Genomic DNA, 17,784 nt, shown 5'->3' with positions numbered 1-17,784 from the left:
TTTATATCCATGAACCATGCTCATATTTAAATACTTTGAAGGTAAACCGAATGAAATGTAGAGAATTACAAATGCTCAGGAGAAATTATATGGAATTAAAACCAACATGGGTTCACGTGGCATCAAATTGAAAATGGGATCACAGATTTCAAACTAGTTTGAGAAAAACATTTGTGGGTATTTGACTGGGGCTGGGTGACCTGCATGCACTACCTATCTCACCCCAAGATTAAAGTGCATTGTCACTGTGTTGACCAAAACTCTGGCCAACACACACTGACAATATGCTGGGGTAGGCCTTAATAGGGTGTGAGTGGAATTCAATCATGTTCTTTATGGACAGCAAATCCCACCCTCGAGATCTGTCAATTACTCTATTGAGTGGAAGCTCTGTAATCTTGATTTGGAGATGCCGGTGTTGGACTGGGGTGCACAAAGTTAAAAATTACACAACACCAGGTTATAGTCCAACAGGTTTAATTGGAATCACTAGCATTCAGAGCGCTGCTCTTTCATTATATGGTTGTGGAGACACAGTTGTAAGACACAGAATTTATAAAAAAAAGTTTACAGTGTGATGTAACTGAAATTATACATTGAAAAATACCTTGATTGTTTGTTAAGTCTCTCATCTGTTAGAATGACCATGTTAGTTTCACTTCGTTCATAAGTAAATCGCAAAATTTTTTTTAAAAGTTACATTCTCAGGTGAACTTTAACAATTGGTGTCAGCCCAGATAACGTGTTGAAGGTGTTAGCCCCCTGTGTGCTGCTGTCTGTGCCATAATGTTTAGACTGATTCTAATCTGATGCATGTGGATTTGTGTGCACACATACACATATACGTTTGTGGGGTGAATTTGTACTTGCAGAGTTACATTGTACTTTGCTCAAAAACTGCATGAATCCATGTAAGATTCTGCTAATTCATTTTTTAGATTAGAATCAGTCTAAACATTATGGCACAGACAGCAGCACATGGGGGCTAACACCTTCAACACATTATCTGGGCTCACACCAATTGTTACAGTTCACCTGAGAATATAACTTTTAAAAACGTTTTGCGATTTACATATGAAAGAAATGAAACTATCATGGTTGTTCTAACAGATGAGAGACATAACAAACAATCAAGGTATTTTTCAATGTATAATTTCAGTTACATAGCACTGTAAACTTTTGCTATAAATTCCGTGTCTTACAATTGTGTACTCCACAACCACCTGATGAAGGAGCAGCGCTCCAAAAGCTAGTGCTTCCAATTAAACCTGTTGGACTATAACCTGGTGTTGTGTGATTTTTAACTCTGTAATCTTAACAACATCAGAAGAGAATAGTGATCAACGCTTGGGACTACAACCAGTTCCTCGTGAAGGTGAATTCTTGTCTTGAGTAGGCCTGGGAATTTTGAGCAGCATGGCTGGCTATGATCCTTAACAAAGAGTCGGTGGGGTATCAGTTCAAGTGGGGGAAGAGTGGGGAAAAAAAAGTGTGGAAATTTAGATGGCAAAAGGTGGATGGGGTTAGTCATTTGGTACAACAAGTCAATACTGAAAATGTTACATTTAATTTTGTTATTGTCATTTCTTTTATTGGATGCATAGCGAGAAAAATATTATTACATTTCCTTTTTAAATGCAGAGCAGTAAAAGATACGTGTTTGTAATAAGAATGAAGCACTACCAACAATAAAAAGGTGCAGTAGAAACTTGTAATTCTTGAGAAATAGATCTAATTAGGGACATTAATGCAACAGAAAATGCATTATAGCAGACATAAGGAAGATATATCTGGAAAAAAGATGACATCATATATATGCAAAATAATTGCATCATCATAGAAAAATTTCAGCTAAAAGTATCAATATTTTAGAAATGGAAATGCCAAGAATCATATGATTAACTTATACATAACTTGGTGTGAAATGGAATATACTGTAAGAAGGCCTGGAACATTTAATACAGTCTCGAGTTATGAAATGTGGATCGATGTCACCATCAAAGGGTAATTCAGTGAGGAAAGGTGATCTTTCAACTCCTATCCATCTCTATCACTAAGGCATCAAGTGCTGCATCTGTGAACGCTGGATCCTTCTCCGGTGCTCCATTTGTACTATATTGGGTGTGAGTGAGCAGCTCATTCGCCTGAATGCTGTTTCTTTTCAAGGAGGGACAGGCAGCTTTGCAGGTTGGTTGCAACATGTGATATAAGTATACCTTGCTGAAGTCACAATCAGGCAAATAAAAAGGCAGCACCAAGTTTGCATGGTGCATGCCTCAATGCAGAGGGGTCAAGCCCCACATCTAAAAACAAGCTATAACCAACTATAAGCTCTAGTTTTTCTACTTTTGCAATACTTTGCAATATTAAATCATGTGACATGCAGCATGCATTGACAAATTTTTCTGTAATGAAGCACGTCAAGCAATCAGAACTTGTTCTTGAGGGGTCTGATGGTCTCCATTGTTTCTGGTTCTGTTATATATCTGTTTGGTCAGCCTAACAGAAGGCATAAGCAAGGTATTAGAAGATGATGGTACTTGTTCACAAATAACTGGCCTCTAGACCAAATATCTGGGTGGAAGAGAGGGTACACTGATGAAGAACACAGGTTGAAAGTGTGTATCTTGGCTAATGACACCAAGATACCAGTTACAAATCTGCATAATTTCTTGTCTATTGTTGCAGTTATTTTGCACATTTAAAAATGGAATTCCTTCTTATTGTAAAAGAGGGCTTAGCCTTGCAGTTGACCACAAAGGCTCACATGGATGCAACTTGCAAGCCACCTCACTCAGAAATTCTCAAAAGGCCCATTGTTCTCTCTATTTTATATTCTCCTTCGCAAAAGTGAGGAATTCCTGCTGCTTAAGCAAACGGTTTTTCTTCTACTTCCTTGATTGCAAAGTGCATTAAAAGCAAAGAGACGGTGATGTAACTGGTTTTTGAAAAAAAAGTGTGATGTATAAAGATCAGGTCCAAGGTGAACTTCACAGTCACCACGAGTGCTATGGATGCACGAGTAAGGAACTCCAACTCTTGGTTCAGCAAGTGACTGCCCCCACCCCAGAAAACCAGAGCCACTGAAAACTGTTCCTCTGTGAAGCCAAGCAAGAAAATCTGATTTCTGTACAGCTTCATGTAGTCAGGTACCCCCTACAACTTCACCCTCGTTCACTATCCTGCAAAGCTCTCTTCTGCTTGTCCTGTTGCATCGACCTCTTTATGATGTAGTTCCAAGGCCAAGTTAAATATAATACAGGCTATTTAAAGAATTAATTTGGAAATAGCATGGACATGGATGTCTTGCTGTAAATTTATGTTTCAATTTTTTTGTGTTGCTCATAGTTTTGTCCCCCTGTTCCTTGTAGCTTCCCCCAGCCCTATAACCCTATTCTCTATTTAATGTAACCTGACTTTAATATGACATTCTTGAATCTTCAACGAGAAATGGGATAAAAGCTTTCGTGACTGCTTTTTGGACTTGTTTATAAAGGAAACATGGAATTCACTTTCTTTTCCATATTTTTTCAACCAATTAATGGTTTAAATCTTAACTTGCAATTCTTTTTGCGAGCACTGAAATGTTTTGTTAATGTTATCAGAATTATGCAAATAACAATATTTAAAATATGATATTATTTTATAATATATATTACTGTACATAAGAAAATAGAGTGCTCTCTTTTCACCAAAAATAGTAGATTCGGCAGCATCTGTGGAGAAAGAAATTGTTAATAACCTGATATGTTATAAAGACTGAAAGCCTCTTTGTCTTTGTAAAAGAGTGCCGTAGGTCCAAATCTGAAAATCCAAACCTGAACAAAGTGTCTGCTATTTTTGCAGTTCGAGGCAGTTTCTAATGTGCATATCCATGGTCTATGGTAACAACTGCACATGTTAAGGTGCAACTGTCTTAGTCTAATGTGGTTTTTTTTTCCCTAGAGGCATGTTCAAAGATAATTTAGGCACTCTAGACTCAGGAGAAGTTCTAAAGCTGGCAGAATCCTTTGGTGAGGCAGGGAACTCTTTTGGAGAATGAAGTGTCCTTTTCGATTTGATCCCAGGACAGCTTTTGGAGAAGTCAGATACCCATTGGGAAAGTTAAGGTTCTCTTTGATGCAGGTGGGAAGCCTTTTGGACTTGTTAAAAGATACATAATGTGCATAAAAATTGCATCAACTCACAAACTGTCAAGTTCATTGCAAGTATCAAAGAGATTTCAAAGGAGTTGTCAAGCTGTTGAGGCATTTAAAACACTTGTCCCTTAAAGATTTAAAAAAGTCTCCTATTTAGAAATTGTCACTTGCTGATATACTGTTGGGGGTTATGATTGCAGGATTAGTGCTGAATGATATGAATTTTACAACCTTTCATTGTCACAATGGAGTGCCTGTCATTCCACAGCATGGTTCATTATTCTAAATGGTTATAAACTCTTTGAACTGCAACTATGAATTTCATTGCTTGTTTTTTTAATATAAAGGATTAATAGAAATTAAATGTACTGAATAAACTGATTAAAAATGTTTCAGTGATTTAAAAAAAAACTGAATTTTTCATTAGACATTAAAGAATTTTTATCACATTTCTTTTCAGCATGGGCTTTGAGCTATAACTGTGGAAAATTCTGGATGAGTTAAAATGGCATGTGCAAGTGTGAAGAGTGGTAAGTTGGGCGGGGGGGGGGGGGAAGACAGGCTGGGTAGCAAGAGTTGACAGGGTATGGTTCCAAGTTGGCTTAGAGGCTATACAGGGCCATTTGAACGATGATGAGAATAGGTTGGCATAATGGATTGGCATACAAAGAAATGAAACCAGACAGACCATCTAGCACAGAGTTGGCACTGGAAACAAAAATTGCAAAAACAGCCTTATTGACCCTGCAAAGTCCTCCCCACTAATGTCTGGGAGTTGGTGCCAAAATTGGGAGAGCTGTCTCGTAGACTAGTCAAACTACAGTCAGGCATTAATTTTAAGGTATGATTCTATGAGTCACAGATGCCACCATCACCATCTATGCATATGTTCTGTACTATCAGCAGAATAGACCTAGAAGAAACAGTGATATAGGCAGGAGGGAGTTGCACTGGAAGTACTCAACGTAGACTCCAGACTTCAAAGTCTCAATGCATCAGGTTAAATATGGGCAAGGAGACCTGCTTATCACAAACCGTCCTCCCTCAGCTGATGAATCAGTACTCCTCCATGTTGAATAACACTCAGAGGAAATAGTGAAGATGGCAAAGGTGCAAATTATATTCTGGGTGGATGATTTCAATAGCCATCACCAAGAGTGGCAGCAGCATTACTGAGTCCGAAAGGACAAAGCTGTTAGATTTGGCCTGCAGCAAATGGTGCTGAAATCAACAAGAGAGGTAAAACGTGACCTCATCCTTACCAACTTCCTGGCTGCAGATGCATAAGTCCATGACAGTATTTATAAGAGTGACCACCACACAATCCTTGTGGAGACAAAGTCTTGCCTTCACATTGAGAATACCCTCCAATATGTTGTGTGCCACGATCACTGTTCTAAATGGGACTGACTTCAAACAGATCTATCAAATCAAGACTGGGCATTAATGAGGTGCTGTGGGCCATTAACCGCAACAGAATGATAATCCTACAAAATGTAACCTCAAGGCCTGGAATATCTCCCACTCAACCATTACCATCAAGCCACGGGATAAAAACCTGGTTCAATGGAGAGTTCAAAAGGACATTCCAAGAGTAGCACCAGGCATACCTAAAAATAAGGTGTCAGCCTAGTGATGCTACTAACAAGATTACTTATATGCCAAGAAGCCTTAGCAGCAAGTGACAGGCAGAGCTAAATGATCCCATAACCATATCTAAGCTCAACAATCTGCTACATCCAGTCACGAATAGTAGTGGAAAAGTAAACAACTTACTGGAGGAGGTGGCTCCACAAACATCCTATCCTCAATGATGGAAGAGCCCAACACATCAGTGCAAAAGATAAGGCTAAATCATTTGCAGCACTATCAATCTCCTGGGGGTTACCATTGACCAGAAATTCAACTGGACTCACCAAATAAGTACAGTAACTACAAGAACAGGACAGAGGCTAGGAATACCATGGCGAGCAACTCATCGCCTGATTCCCCAGAACCTATCCACTATCTACAAAGTGCAAGTCAAGAGTGTGATTAAATACTTCCATTTGCCTGCATAAGTGCAGCCAACAACTTGCAAGAAGATCAGAACAGAGCAACCCACTTGACTGGCATCACATCCACAAAGATCCATTCCCTCCACCACCAACGCTCACAAGCAATATTACTATATACAAGATGCATTGCAGAAATTCACCAAAGATCCTTAGGCAGCATCTTCCAAACTATGACTACTTCTACCTGGAAAGACAAGAGCAGTAGTTACATGGGAACACCACCACCTGCAAGTTCCCTTCCAAGCCACTCACCATTGCTACTCTTTCACTGTAATAACTTGGAGATGCCGGTGTTGGACTGGGGTGGACAGAGTTGCAAATCACACAACACCAGGTTATGGTCCAACAGTTTATTTGGAAACACTAGCTCTCGAAGTGCTGCTTCTTCCTCAGCTGGTTGTGGAGTATAAGATAATAAGACACAGAATCTATAGCCAAATGAGTGCAGTGTCATGCAAAGGTGAGGATACATTAAATTATTTTAGATCAAGTCTTTCATCTTTTAGAATGAGATGTGTTGGTTTCTGTTCTTTGATATATAAATCCCAGAATTTCTTTTAAATTACATTCTCAAGAAAGGTGAATCTTTTCTAATAATAGGTGCCATCTCAGCTCAGACAATGCATTCAGGTGTGAGGTCTGTTTGCGTCCCAATGTTGAGTTAGACTGGTTCTATTTCTTAAGTGGGATTTACAGAGTTTTACATGGAATCGCGCATTTTTTGAGCAAAATAAAATGTAATTCTGCAAAAACAAATTCACCTCATAAACGTATAGGAGATAAGGTCTCATTTGCGCACACACTCTCTATATCTCCTACATTAAACAGATCATTGTTCACAGCAAACTACCCAGTCTTCAAGACAAGAACACTGTAAAACCCGGTCATGGCAGCTGCTGCAAGATGTGTCAGAGCATTGACATGGATACCACCATTACATGTGGGGACACCTCCCACCATGTATGCAGTGAGCACTCATGGTGACTTGGCCAATGTTGTCTATATTCTATGCTGCAGGCAAGGATGCCCTGAGGCATGGTATATTGCTGAGACCGAGCAGATGCTACGACAATGGACGAATGGACACCGCGCAACAATCACCAGGCAGGAGTGTTCCCTCCCGTTGGGGAACACTTCAGTAGTCCGGGCGACCATCCTCCAAGACAGACTTCGGAAAAAGGCAACACGCAGAGTGGCCGAGCAGAAGTTGATAGCCACATTCGGTTCTCATGGGAATGGCCTCAACCAGGACCTTGGGTTCATGTCACAGTACAGAGGAGATAGGGGAAGTGCTAAACGAATATTTATTGTCAGTATTCATATTGGAGAAAGTCAATGTTGTCGAGCAGAATACTACAATACACGCTACTGGAATAGATGGGATTGAGGTGCACAAGGAGGAGGTGTTAGCAATTTTGGAAAGTGTGAGAATAGATAAGTCCCCTGGGTCAGATAGGATTTATCCTAGGGTTTTCTGGGAAGGCAGGGAGAAGATTGCAGAACCTTTGGCTTTTATCTTTATGTTGTCATTGTCTACAGGAATAGTGCCAGAAGACTGAAGGATAGCAAATGTTGTTCCCTTGTTCAAGAAGGGGAATGGAGACAACCCTAGTAATTATAGACCAGTGAGCCTTACTTCGATTGTGGGGAAAGTGTTGGAAAAGGTCATAAGAGATAGGATTTATAATCATCTAGAAAGGAATAAATTGATCAGGGATAGTCAACACGGCTTTGCAAAGGTGACCAAACTGGTGGATGAGGGTAAAGCGGTTGATGTGGTGTATATGGATTTCAGTAAGGCATTTGATAAGGTTCCCCAAGGTCGGCTATTGCACAAAATAGGGAGGCATGGGATTGAGGGTGATTTAATAGTTTGGATCAGAAATTGATGAGCTGAAAGAAGACAGAGGGTGGTAGTTGATAGGAAATATTAATCCTGGAGTTCAGTTACTAGTCGGGTACCGCAAGGATCTGACTGAGGGCCACTGTTGTTTTTATAAATGACCTGGATGAGGGCATAGAAGGACGGGTTAGTAAATTTGCAGATAACACGAAGGTTGGTCAAGTTGTGGATAGTGAAGAAGGATGTTGTGGGTTATACAGGAACACAGATAAATTGCATAGCTGGGCTAAGAGGGTGGCAAATGGAGTTTAATATGGAAAAATGTAAGGTGATTCATTTGGGAAGGAGCAACAGGAATAAAGAGTACTGGGCTAATGGTAAGATTCTTGGTAGTGTAGATGAACAGAGAGGTCTTAGATCCCTGAAAGTCGTCACCCAACTTGATAGGGTTGTTAAGGCGGCATACGGTGTGTTACCATTATTAATACCAAGAGGGAACCATGAGATCGTGCTGCAGCTGTACAAAACTCTGAAGAGGTTGCACTTGGAGTATTGTGTACAGTTCTGGTCATCGAATTATGGGAAGGATGTGGAAGCTTTGGAAAGAGTTCGGAGGAGATTTATTTGGATATTGCTTGGTATGGAGGGAAGGTCTTACGAGGAAAGGCTGAGGAACTTGAGGCTATTTTTGTTAGAGAGAAGGAGGTTGAGAGGTGACTTAATTGAGACATGTAAGATAATCAGAGGGTTAGACAGGGTGGACAGTGAGAGCCTTTTTCCTCGGATGGTGATGGCTAGCATGAAGGGACATAGCTTTAAATTGAGGGGTGATAGATATAGGACAGATACCAGAGGTAGTTTCTTTACTCAGATAGTAGTAGGGTGTGGAATGGCCTGCCTGCAACAGTAGTACACTCGCCAATTTTAAGGGCATTTAAATGGTGATTGGATAGGTATATGGATGAGAATGAAATACTGTAGATTAAATGGTCTTCAGATTGGTTCCACAGGTCGACGCAACATCGAGGGTCGAAGGGCCAGTACTGCGCTGTAATGTTCTATGTTCTACAGGTGATCCCATTGTACTATACACTCTCTCACACACACACACATTCCAACATACTCACAAACTCACGCAGACCCTCTCTCACAGACAAGCTCTCTCTCTTACGCACACATACCCACGCACACACCCTCTCACAGGCGTATACCTCCACACACTCGCACACTTAACCAAGCCTACACACACACACATACTCTATCACATTCTCACACCCACTCTGTCTCTCCAACATGCATGCACACAGAAGTTTGAGGTGAATTTGTTTTTTGCAGAATTACATTTTATTTTGTTCAGAAACTAACTGAATCCATGTAAAACTCTGTAAATCCACTTTAGAAATAGAACCAGTCTAGCTCAACACTGGGACACAAACAGACCGTGATGGGCGGCACGGTGGCACAGTGGTTAGCACTGCTGCCTCACAGCGCCAGAGACCTGGGTTCAATTCCCGACTCAGGCGACTGACTGTGTGGAGTTTGCACGTTCTCCCCGTGTCTGCGTGGGTTTCCTCCGGGTGCTCCGGTTTCCTCCCACAATCCAAAAAATGTGCGGGTCAGGTGAATTGGCCATGCTAAATTGCCCGTAGTGTTAGGTTAAAGGGGTAAATGTAGGGGTATGGGTGGGTTGCGCTTCGGCGGGTCGGTGTGGACTTGTTGGGCCGAAGGGCCTGTTTCCACACTGTAAGTAATCTAATCTAATGTAAGTAATCTAATCTAAACCTCACACCTGAATGCATTGTCTGAGCTGATATGACACCTGTTGTTAGAAAAGATTCACCTTTCTTGAGAATGTAATTTTAAAGTAATTCAGGGATTTACATATCAAAGAACAGAAACCAACACATTCCGTTCTAAAAGATGAAAGATTTGATCTAAAATTGTTTAATGTATCATCACATCTTCATGACACTGTACTCATTTGGCTATAAATTCTGTGTCTTATTATCTTATTCTCCACAACCACCTGAGGAAGAAACAGCATTTCCAAATTGGACTATTACTTGGTGTTGTGTGATTTTTAACTTTGTTCACGGTAATAGGAATAGCAATAGTCAACCTTGTCAGCATCTATGCACCAACCTTCTACTCTACACAAGATGCAAAGGATGAGTTTTACAACCAGTTCTCAAATCATAATACTGGGGACCTCAAGTCAGGAACAGTTGCTGCTACTTGACGACTTCAACACCAGAATTGGCGTCGACCACAACTCCTGGCCAAGCTGCCTGGGGCAGAATGGGATTGGCACTATGAATGACAACGGGCAATGACTACTCGAGCTTTGCATGCTCCACAAATTATATGTCACCAACACCTACTTCCAGTCCAAAGCTCAGAACAAAGTGTCTTGGTGACACTTCCATTCCAAACACTGGCACCAGATAGACCTGATAATCACCAGATGCCACCACCTGAGAGACATGCTCATGACTTGCTCCTTTCAGAGTGCTGACTGTGACACGGATCACACTCTGGTTTGCTGCAAGAACAGACTTTGGCCAGAGAAGATGCACTACGACAAGTCTCCACACAAGCAGCGCATCAATGCCAGTAAGACCCTACACCCAGAGAAAGCAGCAGAGTTCATCAAGTCACTGGAAGATGCGTTCCTTGCAGACTCACCAGAAGGAGGTGCTCAGCAGAGCTGGGACTCTCTCAGGGACACTATCCACAGCACTGCACTCAAGGACTTTGGGAAGAAACAGGGGAAGACACAAGACTGGTTTGAAGTGAGCTCAAGTAAACTCACCACTGTCATCGAGGCAAAGCGTGTTGCACTACTAGAGCACAAATGCCACCCCAAATAGGCAACACTGCAAGCGCTAAGGACAGCAAGAAGCAAGGCCCACAAAACAGCCAGACACTGTGCAAATGATTACTGGGTACAACTGTGCAAAAGCATCAGTCATCATTCGACACAGGCAATATCCTTGGAGTGTATGAGGGGATCAGGAAAACCATTGGTTCAACCCAAAGCAAAACAGCACCACTGAAAATCATAACAGATGAGACCATCCAAGACAACCACAAGCAGATGAGGAGATGAGTGGCGCATTACTCTGAAGTCTTCTCCAGAGAAAACAGCATCTCGGATGGCGTGCTAGAAGCTGTGGAATGCCTGTCATGGAGTAACTGGATGCATTGCCAACTGCCGAACAGCTGAGTAAAGTAATCGAAGCCTGCCTACTGAGAAGGCATCAGGATAGACCATCAAATACGCAAAGGGTGTCCTGCTAAACCTCCTGCACAAACTACTGTGTCAGTGCTGGTAAGAGGGAGCAGTGCCGCAAGACATGAGAGACTGCAACATTGTCACCCTATATTAGAACAAAGAGGACAGAAGTGGCTGTAAGAACCACAAGGGAATCTCTTTGCTGAGCACCATTGGAAAGGTCTTCACCCGCGAGGTCCTGAACAGACTGCAGAAAGTCCTAAGTCTCAGTGCAGTTTCAGGTCAGAATGCTCCACAATCGACATGATCTTTTCCCTTTGACAGCTACAAGAGAAATGCAAACAGCAAAGACAACCACTCTATGTTGCCTTCATTGACCTCACGAAGGCCTTTGACTTTGCCAGGATTGGTTGCACCTCCAAGACTCCTTAGGATAGTTCAGTCATTCCACACAGGCATGAAGGGCATCGTTCAGTTTGAAGGCTCTTCTTCTGAGGCCTTCAACATTCACAGCGGGATGAAGCAAGGCTGTGCGCTTGCCCCCACCCTGTTCGGCATTCTCAAGCATGCCTTTGGAACATCAACTGATGGTGTCTACCTCCACACCAGAAAGGACGTAAGGCTGCTCAGACTATCCCAGCGAAAACCATGGACCGTGGAGTACTCATCAGAGACATGGTAGAGTCATACAGTCATAGAGATGTACAGCACGGAAACAGACTCTTCGGTCCAATTCGTCCACGTGGACCAGATATCCCAACTCAATCTAGTCCCACCTGCCAGTACCTGGCCCATATCCCTCCAAACCCTTCCTATTCATATACTCATCCAAATGCCTCTTAAATTTTGCAATTATACCAGCCTCCTCCACATCCTCTGGCAGCTCATTCCACACATACATACCTCGCTCTGTGCGAAAAAGTTGCCCCTTAGGTCTCTTTGATATCTTTCCCCTCTTACCCTAAACCTACGCCATCTAGTTCTGGACTCCCACACCCCAAGGAAAAGGCTGTCTATTTATCCTATCCATGCCCCTCACGATATAAGGCCTCCGACACTCCAGTGAAAACAGCCCAAGCCTATTCAATCTCTCCCTAAAGCTCAAATCCTCTAACCCTGGCAAGATCCTTGTAAATCTTTTCTTAACCCTTTCAAGTTTCACAACATCTTTCCAATAGGAAGGAGACCAGAATTGCATGCAATATTCCAACAGTGGCCTAGCCAATGTCCTGTACAGCCGCAACATGATCTCCGAACTCCTGTACTCAATACTCTGACCAATAAAGGAAAGCATACCAAATGCCTTCTTCACCAACCTATCTACCTGCGACTCCATTTTCAAGGAGCTATGAAACTGCACTCCAAGGTCTCTTTGTTCAGCAACACTCCCTAGGACCTTACCATTAAGTGTATAAGTCCTGCTAAGATTTGCTTTCCCAAAATGCAGCACCTCGCATTTATCTGAATTAAACTCCATCTGCCACTTCTCAGCCCATTGGCCCATCTGATCAAGATCCCATTGTAATCTGAGGTAATCTTCTTTGTGATCCACTACACCTCCAATTTTGGTGTCATCTGCAAACTTACTAACTATACCTCTTATGCTCACATCCAAATCATTTATATAAATGATGAAAAGTAGTGGACCCAGCACCGATCCTTGTGGCACTCCACTGGTCACAGGCTTCCAGTCTGAAAAAGAACCCTCCACCACCACCCTCTGTCTTCATGATGCAGCATTGTGATCACACTCAGAAGAGCAACTGCAACACCTCAAGCACCTGTCAAGGGCCTGTTAGGACTTCAGCTTGACCATCAGCCTGAAGAAGACCAACAATGTTGGCTCAAGGTGCTAAACACTCCTTGCCATTACCATCAATAACTATGAGCTGGAGGTAGTCCACGAGTTTATATACCTTGGCTCCACCATCACGGTCAGTCTCTCCCTGGACTCAGAGATCAACAGATGGATCAGATGTGTAGGCTCAACATTCGTCAGGCTGACAAAGAGTGTCTGGGAGAACAGAAAGCTGACAACGCACACCAAGGTTGCAGTCTACAGGGTCTACATCCTCAGCACACTGCTTTATGGCAACAAGACCTGGAGCCTCTACTCCAGACAGAAGCCGCGTCACAACGCCTTCCTCCTTCACAGTGTGAGATGCATCCTGGACATCAAGTGGACTGACCGAGTCACCAACAATAAGGTCCTGGCCTGCGCCCAGATACCCAGCCTCATCACCCTGCTCCAATAGTGCTGTCTCTGCTGGCTGGACCACGTACACTGCATGTCAGATGGGAGGATCCCTAAAGACCTGCTCTATGGGGAACTGACCTCCAGCAAAAGAGCACAAGGGCAGTCCCATCCTCGTTTCAAAGATGTCTGCAAGAGGGACATGAAGTCACTAAACATGAATGTTGAGAGGTGAGAGGGCATTGCAAACGATCACTCTCACTGGAGGCTGAAATTATGCAGACGTCTAAAAAGAGAAAAAGAGAAACTCAAGCTTGCTGTTGAAGAAAACTGCACCCGCCGGAAAATCACCAGGACAACACTGGAGGTGAGCACCTTCAAGTGCAGTCGCTGCAGCTGAGACTGCCACTCCCGTGTGGGCCTCTACAGCCACAACAGACGCTGCTCTACAAACAAAGATTCAAGCAAGACTTCCCAGCCACAGATCCATGATCTCACGAGACTAATGGATGCCAGAAATAGGATCAAATCTGGAATTTCTTCCATAATGGCATTGTGGGTTTACTACAACATGTGACTGCAGTGGTTCAAGAAGGCAGGTCATCACCAAGGGCAACTAAGGATGGGCAATAAATGGTGGCTAGCCAGCCAGCCAGACAGCAAATGAAAGAACAGCACCTCCTCCCCCCTGCAAATGGGGTAGTGACTCCAGAGGCACAGATTGGTTTGGAGGTTGAGAGGCATTATTTGGCAGGTATGGATCAGCATGGAGAATGTGAGGGTGCATGAAATATGGAGGGCATGAGGTGGCTGCACTGTGTGGGAGGGGGCTGAGGGAATAGGTGGGCTGAGTTCTGGGTTTTTGTTTTCTGTGAATATCTTTGACAATGAACCAGTGCACTGAGGCAGGCATTCCATACAGCTCACTTTCCACATCACTTCTGGATTTTGACACCATGACTCCCCTTTTCAACTGCCACCACCACACCCCCTCAAAAAACAATGGCACTTACTCTCATGTCAGTTGGCAATTGTGTCAACTTTGTACTCCCAACTTGGGAGTGAAATGCAAGTAATAATTCAGGTTGTTGGCTTGATGAAAAGTCATCAACTTGAAAAGTTATCACTATCCCTGTCTTCACAGATGCTTTTTGATGTGGAGAGCATTTGCTTTCATACTCTATTTTGGCTAATGGTTCCTGCTGTCAGAGTTTGCAGTCTGCAACTTCAAGTCTGTCAGTTGAGAGGCATGGCTCACATAAATGTATTCCAGTCAACCTTGAACAACAATATTAAGTTATTATCAGTTATCACTAGAGTTAATTTAGATACTTTTCTACTGGATGTATTCTGATCCATCTACATGAATCTTACCATCTGTTTTGATTTTCAAAGCTGTTCTCACCAAGGCAAAAAGGGTTGCATTGAACATTACCGTTCCATCACTATTCAGGGGCATATTCATAGCTACCAATCTCTGGAAGTTAAAGAAAGTGGGCAAATTTTAGTTTTACACCATAAAAGACGTCACCATGTTATTTTACTTGCTGTTTAATAAGAATTAGGAGAAAAATATTAACATTTGAGCAAACAAAGTTGGTGGTTTTGAATCTCTGCTTTCACGACAGTTGAAGGCAGAGAGTTCCAGGTTATTACTATGCACTGAGCAAATATTTTCTTCACAGCTGCTTGCACCTTTTCCTGAAGATATTAAATCATCTTATTATTGTATCATCAATTTAATTGGAGCAGCTTTTCTCTATTCATATTTTCCCACAAATTATTCCATCTACTGTGTGTTTTCCCCACACACTCTTAACCTGTCTCTGTTCCTCTACAGACTCAGTAACCCTCACAACTTATGTTCCCACAAATCTTTGCCATTCATACATTTGTCAACTGTACATTCACTCTCCTTCTCTAAGTCATTAATATAGATTGTTAATGATCATGCTCTGGTACTGATCCCTGTGGCACTCCACCAGTTACAAGTTGTCATCCTGAAAATGCCCCTTTTAACCAAACTCTTTGCTTATTAGTTAGCCAATCCTCTCTCCTTAATTAATATACAACTCCCAACATCCATAGACTCTTAACTTATTAAGTAGCCTTATGTGAGGTATATTATCAAATGCCTTTTAGAAATACAAATATATCACATATCCTTCATCCATTTCACTTGTTACCTCTTCAAAGAACTGTAATAAATTCATCAGGCATGAGCTCCCCTTTTTTAAGCTATACTCTGTTTGATCATGGTGCATTTTTCTCAATGTTCTGCTATTGCATCCTTTATAATAGGCACAAATGTTTTCCCAATGACAAATGTTAAAACAACTGGCTTATATTGACCTGTTCTTTTTGCCTCCCACCCCTTGTGAACAGACAAGTTACATTGATAGTTTTCCATTCCTTTGGAATCTTTCTAAAATCTAAGAATTCTTGGAAGATTCTTACCAGTTATTCGACTACTTACAGGCAACAGCTGAGTGGTATTATCACTAGACTGTTAATCCAGAGGCCTAGGTAATGTTCTAGACACCCAGGTTCTAAACCTGCCAAGGCAGATGGTGAATTTGAATCCAATAAAGAAAATCTGGAATTAAGAGACTCATGACAACCATGAATCCAGTGTCGAGTGTTGGCAAAAACCTCCTTTGCCACTTCCAATTCTCCATTATTTCCCCAGGGTTTTTGAAAGGGCTATGTTCACCTTTGATTCTCCCTTTATATACATTTAAATAGGCTCTTACTGCTGTTGCCCTCATAGTTCATGTTCTCCCTTTTTTGGATCACTTCTTGTTCATTTTTAACATTCTCTCAATCCTCTCATCGCTAATCTTTGCCATATGGTATGATTTTCTTTCAATTTGATGGTCAATTTATCCTCTTCCTCAACTCGTAGAAATGAAATATAATTAATAAATTAGGAATTGAAAGCTATTTTCAGCTGGTGGAAATTAAATATAATTAAACATCTGGAGTTAAAAGCTATTCTCAGTAGTGGAGAAAATGAGAGTATTATCAACTGTCAAAAAACTCTACCTGCCCATTCTGGAAGTAAATCTGCCATCCTTACCCAGCCTGGCCAATATGTAACTCCAGAGCCACAGCAATATGGTTGCCTGTTAACTGCCCATTAAAATAGTATAGTCAACCACTCAGTTCAAGGCCAGCCAGGGATGAGTGATGAATACAGTCTTGTCTGCAACACCCACACCCCATGAAATAATTAATAAAAACAAATTTTGGTAAATCTCCTCTGCCTCTCTCAAAGATTGTGTTAGAATAATGTGTCCCATTCTTCCTAAAACATGGCGATCAGAATGGGACACATTATTCTAACACAAACGTTCAATCATTTTAAAAATATTCAGCAGAACTGCCTTGATGACTTTCCCTATTTATGAAGCCCAGGATTCCATATTCTGTGTTAATTACTCTTTTAATGATTATTAAATTCCACCAGCCATTTGTCTACTCATTCTAATGTGTGTCTATGTCTTGTTGCAGTCCACTGGGATCATTTTCATTATGAGCATATTTTGGGATAACCAGCAGAAATTTACACTGAATTCCAGTATGCAAGTCATTAAAAAGCAGTGGCTCTAACACATCAGAGAACCATTGTCTGCATTCTCCAGTATGAAAAACAATAATTTACCATAGTTTTGTTTTCTATTCTAGAAACAATATTTTATCCAAATTGACAGTGACCATTCAACTTTGTTAAACTTCCTGTTGTGGTAATTCATCATATATTTCTTAAAATCCATATAGACAATGTAGATTCATCTCATTCAACTTTTCTGTTACTTCATTACTTCATCAAAAAACTAAATTAGATTAGTCAGGCATGATCTGGATTTTACAAATTTGCACGAGTCTTCCTCAATTAGGTTAAACCTCGCCAAATGCCTGTTCATTTTTGCTTGATTACTTATTCAAAAATATTACTTACAATTAAACTTGCCTGTAGTTAGTAAGATTGCCCATGCGTCTATTTTGGGGTAATAGTGTCACATTTATCATTCTACAATCATCTAGCATTTCCCTCATAACAAAGGAAAGTTGAAAGATTACAGCAAGTCCTTCTGCAATGTCTATCCCTACTTCCTTTAGTCACCCAGGATGTAAACCATACGAGGAGAAAGTGAGGGAACAGGGAGACAGGCCGCCTACTTGCGGAATGTTTCAGAGAACACCTCTGGGACACCCGGACCAACCAACCCAACCACCCTGTGGCCCAACACTTTAACTCCCCCTCCCACTCCACCAAGGACATGCAGGTCCTTGGACTCCTCCATCGCCAGACC

General features: G+C 41.7%; 1 protein-coding gene across 12 annotated transcripts in view; it reads right to left on the bottom strand.

The window, feature by feature from the left end:
* Window positions 1–17,784, bottom strand: part of LOC122559001 (voltage-dependent L-type calcium channel subunit alpha-1D-like) — a 617,537-nt gene that overhangs the window by 117,032 nt on the left and 482,721 nt on the right. For all 12 annotated transcript variants that reach the window (XM_043708064.1, XM_043708058.1, XM_043708060.1 and 9 more), the window contains one exon: window positions 14,843–14,945. In XM_043708064.1, coding sequence (XP_043563999.1) covers window positions 14,843–14,945 — 103 coding nt within the window. The remainder of the gene's footprint in view (window positions 1–14,842; window positions 14,946–17,784) is intronic.

This window comes from Chiloscyllium plagiosum, chromosome 18 (genome assembly GCF_004010195.1).
Source record: "Chiloscyllium plagiosum isolate BGI_BamShark_2017 chromosome 18, ASM401019v2, whole genome shotgun sequence".
NCBI lineage: Eukaryota > Metazoa > Chordata > Chondrichthyes > Orectolobiformes > Hemiscylliidae > Chiloscyllium > Chiloscyllium plagiosum.
Note: the sequence above shows the minus strand (reverse complement) of the source record. Positions and strands in the feature narration are given on the sequence as shown.